This window comes from Anolis carolinensis, unplaced genomic scaffold, assembly GCF_035594765.1.
Source record: "Anolis carolinensis isolate JA03-04 unplaced genomic scaffold, rAnoCar3.1.pri scaffold_10, whole genome shotgun sequence".
In the NCBI taxonomy this organism is placed as follows: Eukaryota; Metazoa; Chordata; class Lepidosauria; order Squamata; family Dactyloidae; genus Anolis; species Anolis carolinensis.
In genome coordinates, this window is record NW_026943821.1 from 25,734,455 (window position 1) to 25,745,924 (window position 11,470).

General features: G+C 40.2%; 1 protein-coding gene across 1 annotated transcript in view; it reads left to right on the forward strand.

Moving 5' to 3' along the window:
- lin28a (lin-28 homolog A) overlaps positions 1–11,181 on the forward strand; it is a 37,820-nt gene extending 26,639 nt beyond the window's left edge. The window contains exons 3-4 of the mRNA XM_062962743.1: positions 5,079–5,263; positions 10,195–11,181. Coding sequence (XP_062818813.1) covers positions 5,079–5,263; positions 10,195–10,408 — 399 coding nt within the window. The 3' untranslated portion in view covers positions 10,409–11,181. The remainder of the gene's footprint in view (positions 1–5,078; positions 5,264–10,194) is intronic.
- Positions 11,182–11,470: the final 289 nt, after the last annotated feature.

Consider the following 11,470-nt stretch of genomic DNA (forward strand, 5'->3'; position numbering starts at 1 on the left):
CATATTGTTGATTCCTGTACATGGACGATTGGCTATTGATAGTTCTGTGCCAAGGAGGGCAGGGCTCTTCCTTCTTTGCTTCGTCAGGAGATCGACACGCATGGGAAAGCAGCTGTGCCTGTGGGTGAAATCCATAATATTGGAGTTGGAAAATCATTTAATTGAACGCCACGGACGGACATCAAAAGCAGGCTTGTTGAGCCCTGCCAGATCCAATCCATGCGAGGAATGGACAGATATGCCGATCTCTCGGAGAGATGAGTTGAAGATTTATCCTATTTATTGAGCAGAGACAAATTCTTTGCATAGGAAATTATCTCAAAAGTACTGCTCATGACCAGAGCTGGGGAAGTTACTTTTAAAAGGAATTCAATGACTCTCAGAGCAGACCCGAGCTTTAATTTGTCTCAAGCAGCAGGATCCCAACAGTAGGGATTAAACCCATCTGCATGCATGTACCGTATATACTCGAGTATAAGCCGACCTGAATATAAGCTGAGGCACCTAATTTTACCACCAAAAAACTGGGAAAACATTGACTCCAGTATGAGCCGAGATACCAATAAAATTACCGTATATACTCGAGTATAAGCCAAACCGAATATAAGCCGAGGCACCTAATTTTACCACAAAAAACTGTGAAAACATTGACTCCAGTATAAGCCAAGATACCAATAAAATTAACCTATATACTCGAGTATAAGCCGACCCGAATATAAGCCGAGGCACCTAATTTTACCACCAAAAAACTGGGAAAACATTGACTCCAGTATGAGCCGAGATAAAAATTACCGTGTATACTCGAGTATAAGCCGACCTGAATATAAGCCGAGGCACCTAATTTTGCCACCAAAATACTGGGAAAACATTGACTCCAGTATAATCCGAGGGTGGTAATAGATACCAATAAAATTACATGAATTGAGGCATCCGTAGGTTAAATGTTTTTGAATATTTACATGAAGCTCAAATTTAAGATAAGACTGTCCAACTCTGATCCAGTCATGATTCTCATCTTCTTCAATGTAAATGTGCTTATGTATCCTTTTAATAATAATAGAGTAAAATAATACATATAATAATAATAATAATAATAATAATAATTACAGGAGAATAATACATGTAGTAATAAATGGAGTAAAATAATAAATGTAATAATAATAATATCACAGTGAAATAATAAATGTAATATTATTAATAAAAATAGAGTAAAATAAATGTAATAGTAGCAACAATAATAGAGAAAAATAATAAATGTAATAATACCAATAATAATAGAGAAAAATAATAAATGTACTATATATTCTCGAGTATAAGCTGACCCAAATATAAACCAACCAGGACCCTCACCTGAGTATAAGCCGAGGGGGGCTTTTTCAGTCTTAAAAAAAGGGCTGAAAAACTAGGCTTATACTCGAGTATATACAGTACTTTGTTACTTTGGCTCATACAAAGCGCTTACATTGTCTATATAAAGTTAATATGATATATGCAGAGGCAAAGGTATAGATGCAAAAGTCTACTACAGTAGAGTCTCACTTATCCAACACTCGCTTATCCAACATTCTGGATTATCCAACGCATTTTTGTAGTCAATGTTTTCAATATATCATGATATTTTGGTGCTAAATTCATAAATACAGTAATTACTACATAGCATTACCGCGTATTGAACTATTTTTTCTGTCAAATTTGTTGTCTAACATGATGTTTTGGTGCTTAATTTGTAAAATCATAATGTTTAATAGGCCTTTCCTTAATCTCTCCTTATTATCCAACATATTCGCTTATCCAACGTTCTGCCGGCCCGTTTGTGTTGGATAAGTGAGACTCTACTGTACTTATTTACTTTGTTACTTTGGCTCATACAAAGCGCTTACACTGTCTATATAAAGCTAATATAATATATGCAGAGGCAAAGCTATGGGTGCCAAAGTCTACTATTTTCTGGCTTATGGCTTCACCATAATATCTGCTTTGAACTGGGTTATCTGAGTCCACACTGCAATATATATATTTCAGTTCAAAGCAGATGGTATCGGGTTTGTAGCTGTGTGTAGTTCGAATCCAGCCTCCTTTCCACTATCCATCCATTCCTATAACCCAGGGGTCCTCAAACTTTTGAAGCCGAGGGCCGGTCCACAATCCTTCAGACTGTTGAGGGGCCGGATTATCATTTGAAAAAGAAATACAAACAAATTCCGATGCACACTGCACATGTCTTATTTGTAGTGCAAAAACAACGACAACAACAAGAACAAGAACAATGAAAGAACAATACAATATTTAAAAATAAAAACAGTTTTAACCAACATACATTGATCAGGATTTCAATGGGAAGTGTGCTCCTGCTTCTGGCCAATGAGATAGTCAAGTTAATTAGGGTTGTTGTTGTTGTTGTTGTTGTTGTTGTTGTTGTTGTGTGCCTTCAAGTCATTTCAGACTTTGGGTGAGCCGAAGTCTAAAATTTATTTATTTATTTATTTATTTATTTATTTATTTATTATTTACTGCATTTATTCACTACATTTGTATCACACCCTTCTCACCCCAAAGGGGACTCAGAGTGGTTTACAAATTATATGTACAGACAATATATTATATTATTAGCATAGCACAATATTAGCATTATATATTACTATATTGAACTATACCACAATACTGTAATATTATTAGTAATATTAGTAATATTAAAATTAATATTAGTGTTATATTGTATTACATTTTAATATTAGTGTTATATTGTATTACATTTTAATATTATTATCAATATTATATGTATATACAATATATTATAAAACTGAGGGTGGGGGCCAGGTAAATGACATTGGAGGGCCGCATCCGGCCCCCGGGCCTTAGTTTGGGGACCCCTGCTATAACCCATTTGTTCTGATTTTGGGATACCGAGGATCAAATTTGTGCAGGAAATGAGACTTCGGGTTCTGTTTTGTCCAATGTTTACAAAACCATCTCTTGAGAAACGTATTGTGGAAGTGAGAATTGCGGGGAGGCTCTTTTTTCCTCCCTCAAACCATACCCTGCACCCCCAAAAACGGAGCAATGTGTGTCTGGAAAACAACAACCAACCAACAACAACAAAAGCTCATTGATCCATTTTTATTGCTGAGGAATGGAGGGCTCGGGAAGCGGCCCTTGGAGACCTGATCCCGGCCCTTTGCAGATGTTACACGTATGACAGTTCAATCGAGACTTTCAATGAAGCTGATTGAGTTTTAATTAGTTGAAGGGTGTGCGTGCAGGCATGCCTGCCTCCGTGTAGATGTGTGTGCCCTAGTGCATGCATTTTCTAATTGTCTTTGCTTCTGCAAATGCATTATTATAATATGGAATGCTGTGAGTTTTCCCAGCTGCATGGCTATGTCCCGAAGCATTCTCTCCTGATGTTTTGCCCACATCTATGGCAGGCATCCTCAGAAGTTGTGAGGTCTGTTGGAAACTAGTCAAGTAGGGTTTCTATATCTGTGGAATAATACCCAGGGTAGTACAGTAGAGTCTCACTTATCCAATATTTGCTTATCCAACGTTCTGGATTATCCAACGCAGTTTTCCTTCCATCCTGATCCACAGCTGTTTCTCTAGGTAGCAAGGATTGAACTTTTTGTGGATTTAATTTCCAACAATGTTGCCACTGTACGTTCATTTTATACAATTCTATCATTATTTGTAGTCAATTCGATATTAGCCAATTTTTTTTTAGTCAATGTTTTCAATACATTGCGATATTTTGGTGCTAAATTCATAAATACAGTAATTACTGCATAAGCCTTCAACAACACAAAGTATATTATTATTATTATTATTATTATTATTATTACAGTAAAGTCTCGCTTATCCAACCTCCACTTATCCAACGTTTTGTATTATCAAACGCAGTCGGTCTTTTAGTAGTCAATGTTTTTGTAGTCAATGTTTTCAATACATTGCAATGTTTTGGTTCTAAATTCATAAATACAGTAATTATTGCATAATGTTACCATGTATTGAACTGCTTTTTCTGTTGATTTGTTGTAAAACATGATGTTTTGGGTGCTTAATTTGTAAAATCATAACATAATTTGACATGTAATAGGCTTTTCCTTAATCCCTGCTTATTATCCAACATTTTTGCTTATCCAGCTTTCTGCTGGCCTGTTTATGTTGGATAAGTGAGACTGTACCGTCTTTTAAGTTTGCATGTACTGTATTACAAAAATATAATGTCTATTATTATTATTATTATTATTATTATTATTATTATTATTATTATTTTATTATGACACAGCAAACAAGATAGATATGCTGGATTTCATATCACAAAATCACACGTCGAACACCTCTCAAGTGTCTAGGACTGTGTGATGTGTTTTCGGATGATGCGCACAGATCCCAGTAGGGTGGCCTTTTGCAGTAATGTCTATTAATAATAATAATAATAATAATAATAATAATAATAATAGACATTCTGCTGGCCTGTTAATTATTAATGTCTATTATGTCTTTTATTATTATTATTACTATTACTACTAGTAGTAGTAGGGCATTGTCCTTCAGCCCCTAAATTTCAAGCATTACAATAACAGCCGGTAAACTGTTAGGAATGGTGGGAGTTGAAATCCAAAACACCTGGAGGGCCGAAGTTTGCCCATGCCTGGTAGAAGAAAGTAGCCTATGTTGAGGTCCCTTGGCCCCATCTTCCTAACTAGCATTATAGTATAAGGCAATTTATCTCAAAAATAGTTCTGGCACAGGAGGCAATCAGACAGAAAATCTAGTCTTGTGAGAGTACAAAAGCAAAGTTTATTTTCATCATAGCTATGAGAAAGGCAAAATAGCTGTACACATACCAAAGGTCTGCTGCAAAGCGTGGCGCAGTAAACAAAGAATATATATCTTGGCTTATCTAAACTTGACCAATTTCTGAGGGTCTTCCTCACCTCCACACCTCTTTGGCACAAAGTGGTGTTTGTGATCTCACTTTGCAGAGCCAAAGCTATAGCTGCAAAAGTCTTCTATTTTCTGGCTTGTGGTGCCTTCCATAGTTGACTTCTCCTCTTTGCCTTTTCTTCTCCGGTCTCCAGAGCAAGCTCCACATGGAAGGCTTTCGCAGCCTGAAAGAAGGAGAGGCTGTTGAGTTCACCTTCAAGAAGTCTTCCAAAGGCCTGGAGTCCATCCGAGTCACCGGCCCGGGAGGCGTCTTCTGCATCGGCAGCGAGAGGAGACCGAAGGGGAAGAACCTCCAGAAGCGCCGGTCAAAAGGAGATCGGTAAGGCCGTGTCCACATGGGTCTTCTCTAACGTTTGGAAACGTACCCAGGCAAGAAGGGTGTTTTGAAATTAGTTGAGTGTTTTGCAAGTCTGCTGTAGGTGTAGTTTAGTAGATTTTATTTTTTGGCTGAGAAAATATTGACCATGCAGCCTGTTGTTTTTCGTCTGGTATGGCGACATCAATGATCCAAACCTTTTTCTTTTCCACAACTGTGATGTCTGGTGTGTTGTGTTCCAGAACTTTGTCAGTTTGGATTCGGAAGTCCCACGGTGTCTTTGCGTGCTTATTTTCCAATACTTTTGCAGGTTTGTGATCCCACCAGTTCTTTGCTGCTGGCAGGTGGTACTTGAGGCATAAGTTCCAATGAATCATTTGGGCCACGTAGTTGTGCCTCTGTTTGTAGTCTGTGCGATTTTCTTACAGCAGCTCAGGATATGATCAATGGTTTCCTTGGTTTCCTTGCAGAGTCTGCTATTATTATTATTATTATTATTATTATTATTATTATTATTATTATTATTATACGGAATGCTGTGAGTTTTCCCACATCTATGGCAGGCATCCTCAGAGGTTGTGAGGTCTCTTGGACACTTGGCAAGTGGGGTTGATATATATCAGTGGAATAATATCCAGGGTGGGAGAAATATAGTACATGGTTGTGCCTCTGTTTGTAGTCTGTCTGTGCGATTTTCTTACAGCAGCTGAGGATATGATCAATGGTTTCATCAGTTTCCTTGCACAGTCTGCATTTTGGGTCATCAGCTGATTTTTCGATCTTGGCCTGAATTGCCTTTGTCCTGATGTCTTGCTCCTGGGCTGCAAGGATCAGGCCTTCTGTCTCCTTCTTCAGGGTCCCATTCGTGAGCCAGAGCCAGGTCTTCTCCTTATCAGTTTTTCCTTCAGTTTTGTCAAGGAACTTTCCATGCAATGTTTTGTTGTGCCAGCTGTCAGCTCTAGTTGGTAGTGCGGTTTTCTTGTACTGGTTTTTTTTTCTGCTGTGTTTTGAGGAGTTTCCGATTTTTGACTTCAATCAAAGCAGGTTCTTCACTTTGCTTTACATATTCTGCCAGGGCATGTTGCTGCTGTTGTTGTTGTTGTTATTATTATTATTATTAAAGAATGGGCCCCTGGCTATCTATACAGGCGAGATTGCACCCTGATTGAAACTTGCATGCTTGCAGCTTTAAAGGCGAACTATCTTACGCCAGAACTTAAAATCCATTGCCGAAAAGTCTGGAAGAGCCTACGCTGTACGGTGGCTCTTTGGAGCTGGGGATGAGCCGGCGGCCCTTTCTTTGCCCGCGGTGCTTCTTCCTTCGACATTGTTTTTCTGAATGAGCAGCAGATGCAAATTTCCAGGGAAAGGGCAAAAAACTCAAAGTGAAAGGTCAGGGGTCAGAAACACCCGGGGCTGAATAGCATGGACCGATGCTCCCATTCTGTGAACATGTGTTTGCTGGATGGCGCTCGGCTCCGGCGGCCGAGGAGGAGGAGGAGTGGGGTTTTTCCATCCATCGCCTCCTCTCCCCTTCCCTTCCTTCGCCTTTTGTGCCGCGAGGTCGAGGAAAAGGGGAAGAGAGGCGCCATCCATCGAGGAGTTTTCCCAACTCAGTCCAATCCATTCCGACTTGCAGTAGTTCTTTCGAGTATTTTTTTTTTGTTACCTTGAGTCCTTAGCAAACCTAGAAAGATGTGGTTTACCATTGAGAGATAATTCCCTCTTGGCGCATAGAGTAGGATGAATATTGTTCTAAGACAGGGGTCCCCAAACTAAGGCCCGTGGGCCGGATGCGGCCCTCCAAGGTCATTTAACTGGCCCCTGTACTAAACTTTAGAATTAGGGTTGACCTAAGTCTGCTTGGTCTTTGGAGGTCTCTTTGCTTAGCTACGGCCTTATGAGACCATCTAGATGGCTTTTGGAGGTCACTTTCCTTATCTATGGTCTTATGAAACCATCTAGATGGCTTTTGGAGGTCACTTTCCTTACCTATGGTCCTATGAGACTGTCTAGATGACCTTTGAGGGTCCCTTTTCTTACCTATGGTCTTATGAGACCATCTAGATGGCTTTTGGAGGTCACTTTCCTTACCTATGGTCCTATGAGACTGTCTAGATGACCTTTGAGGGTCCCTTTTCTTACCTATGGTCTTATGAGACCATCTAGATGGCTTTTGGAGGTCACTTTCCTTACCTATGGTCTTATGAAACCATCTAGATTGCCTTTGAGGGTCCCTTTCCTTATCTATGGTCTTATGAGATCACTAGATGGCTTTTGGAGGTCCCTTTCCTTACCTATGGTCCTATGAGACTGTCTAGATGACCTTTGAGGTTCCCTGTCCTTATCTATGGTCTTCTAATGGCCTTATGAGATCATCTAGATGACCTTTGAGGTTCCCTTTCCTTATCTATGGTCTTCTAATGCCCTTATGAGATCATCTAGATGGCCTTAGAGGATCCCTTTCCTTACTGATGGTCTTATGAGACTATCTAGATGGTTGGAGGTCTCTTTGCTTACCTATGGTCTTGAGATCATAAGCCAGCTTTCTCCGAATGGATGCCTGCTAGATGCATTTATTCAGGTTCCATCATCCCCATCAGCATTGGAGATTTAGTCCAACATACCAATTGGACCCCAACTAGGAAGTGCTGTCTTAAACTTATCTTCAACACATGCATCCCTCTCTCCCGCCAGTTCCTCAAGAGTTGTAAACAACTCGGATCTCACTGGTTATTGACAGCGTGACAGTGGTGCAAGGTTGCCCTCTAGCGGTATTTGTATTTACCTTTCTTTCATTCATTCCACGCGCTTGTCACACACCCATGAACAGATCTGTGCTCTTGGTTTGGGAGAAAACCATGTTCTTCCACAATCACACACTTTAGTTCTGCTTCGAAATTTGGCTTATTAAAGGATCTAGGTCATACTGGGGGTTCTGGTGGCGCAGCGGGTTAAACTCTCATGCCGGCAGGACTGATGCCTTGAAGGCTGGGTTGCTGAACAACACTTACCTTTGCCTATATACAATGAACCTGAGAATTATCTGTCTTGGGAAATAGCCAGAGGGATTTGCCTAACCTTCCTATTGGTAGGAGATTATTCCAGCAGGGTCATGGAGGTTTGCCTGTCTCTGGGGCTACGTTCTGATACATTTTTGCTCCCGGTGCTGCCAGGACTGGTGACTTGAAGGTTGGGTTGCTGACCTGAAGGTCACTGATTCGAATCCGTAGAAAGCGTGGATGAGCTCTCTCTGTCAGCTGCAGCTCCCTATGCAGGGACATGAGAGAAGCCTTCCGCAAAGATGGTAAAAAACGTCAAAACATCCGGGCAATGTCCCCTGGCAGTAAATCTACTTCTGTGCACTTAACCATTCCTCTCCTGGAATACTTGCCGGAACATAACACACTTACTCTAGCTTTAACATTTCACTACATTAACCATTACTCTGACAAGTCTCACATTTCCCACCCCAAGTGAGGAGCTTAATTTAACCGTGGTTTAGTGATGGTAATTGTTGGGTGTTGTGAATAATGATGTTCCGACGGTATGGATAATCATAACTTTTTGAGTAGTTATTTCTGCTTTCTCTCACAAATTAGATGGTTGAGGTTTCTCCAATAACAGCTGTGACCTACTCCCCTGTCCTCATTTCGGAAGAGCTTAAAAACCTGGCTTTTCACCCAGGCCTTTGTTTAAGATCGCCCATCCCCATCATAATCATAACTATATTCCTCGACCTTCTTGTATTGGTCGCACTTCTCCTGGTTAATTGACATTAGCTCAGGGCTCCTCTCATCCTAAATTGACCTCGAACGAATCTGTGGCATTTTATCTATGTTTCTGAGTTTGCAACTTATAATGTGCGCTTTGCTAATCTATCATTACAACCTCACTGTTTTTACTTTTATGTTTTTAGTAAGTGTGTTTCATTTTTTTGGTCGTTTTAAATATTATAACGAGTGCATGTTATTGTTCATTGATGTATTGTACATTGTTATTGTTTTTGTGGAGACGTCAGAAATCCAAAAATCCCACCTCTGACACAGATTGCGGAGATGTGGAGGAGTTCCTATTAATTATATTTATATTATATATCCGCTGCCACCAATATAAAGATGTTTTTATTTAAAATGTTAAGGGGATTATCAACTCTTGCCACCACTATTGGAAGATTTAGCCACTGGCTACTTAGAGAGGAGACTTTTAAATCTTGGTTTTTCTTTCTTCTTCTTTATTCTTGATGTGTGTATATATGACAGAGGCTTGGATGTTTGAAAGAACAATAACAAGTTTATTCAGGCACAAGCTTAATGGTTACAATAACTTCTCTTCTTGTTTGAGGCACTTAGATTAACAGTTGCAATAACAGAATGAGGTGATTCAAACTTCCTAAAATGTCACTTCTTTCTTTACTGCTCTAAACTGCAGTCACCCTGTGAATTTCAATCACAGCCTATCTGTTCCTTATCTGGAAACAGACTACCTTAAAATAAGTCACCAAACTTATTTTAAACTTGACTCAAAATCCAACCTTTGAGTCTCCCTGATTCTCCAACTGAGAATCAACTGCCTTCCCTGTGTCTCAACAGAACACAGACTCTAAAATCAACCTTCCTTGTGGTTCTCTGACCACGGACTGACTGACTGAGTTTCTTTTCAAACTCTCTCTTCAGCTAAATGCAGTTGGCAACCAACTCATGGTGCAGAGTAACTGAAATATTAACCCTTTTTAAAACACACTTAAACATGGCATCTGTAAATAAAAAATCACACTTCGTTACAGTTTTGTATCTGATATTTCTGTGAGCCGCCCTGAGTCCCCTCCGGGGGAGATGGTGGCGGGATACAAATAAACATAATTATAATTATTATTGTTATTATTATTATTCTCTCCCCCCCCCCCCCCCCCCCCGTTTTCTCCTTCTTCCCAGATGTTACAACTGCGGAGGCCTGGATCACCACGCTAAGGAGTGCAAGCTCCCGCCTCAGCCCAAGAAATGCCACTTTTGCCAAAGCATCGCCCATATGGTGGCCAACTGCCCGGCCAAGACGCAGCAGTCGCCCAGTTCTCAGGGGAAGCCGGGATACTTCCGGGAGGAGGAAGACCTGCACCGCTCGCCGCTGCTCCCGGAAACCCGGGAATGACGCCGGGAAATCTCTTAGGGATCGGCCGGATTTTGGACAGGCTTCAGGGCATCAAGTCAGCAAAAAAAGGGGGAGCAGGGACCAGCCTTTGCCCCCAGACTGAGGGAGGGAGGGCAGGCAGCGGGAAGGGCCAACAGCTCCCACGGCGGGGACGAAAAACGGGGAAATTCAGGGATGATGGGTGCTGATTCGGGCACAATTCGGGCACCGTATTATGTTAGGTCCCTTTCCGAAAGGATCATGGGCGTCTAACACATTTTCTTCACCCAGTAACCAAAGACAATTTGGAAACATATCTTCAAAAGCCCAAAGCCAACGGTGTGTCTATATTTGTGTGATTTCCTTTAGCCTAATATAGTTGGGAGACAGTTAATAAGAATAAAACTTTATTTATGATCTAGAAGAAGGAATTTCAGCCAGCGTTGTTGCTTATACAACACTTGCCGAAAACTCCCTTTTCTGCTCCAAGTATTGGAAATATCTCCAGTTTGGCCTTATTAGGTTGTAGGGCAGGAAGCCTGCATTGATTGTCTTATATTCTCTCCTGGTTAAAATCATTTTTAAGGTCGAGCCATTATCATAATAATATATAATAAAACTTTATTTATATACCGCTCTTATCTCCCCGAGGGGACTCAGGGCGGTTTCTGAAATAAATACAAATGCAGAACAACATGCAATAAAATATAACGAATAATACATCATAGATAAAAACAACGATTTCAGTTAAAAAATTATCACAGTCACAGCTTTCGATACTAAGGAGCAGAAAACATCGATCATGGCAAGGCTGATCTTAATCCATATTTAAGGGTAGATAAGAGCTTATATATATATCTTAGGGACAGGTGATGAAAAGTGTAACAAAATCTGATTTAGTAAAAAATAATCACGATCAAAGACCTGCCAAAAGGAATTACATACCTTTAATGGTGATCTAGAAGAAGGAATTTCAGCCAGTGTTGTTACTTATACAACATTTGCTGAAAACTTCCTTTTCTGCTCCCAAGTATTGGAAATATCTCCAGTTTGGTATTATTAGGTTGTAAGGCAGGAAGCCTG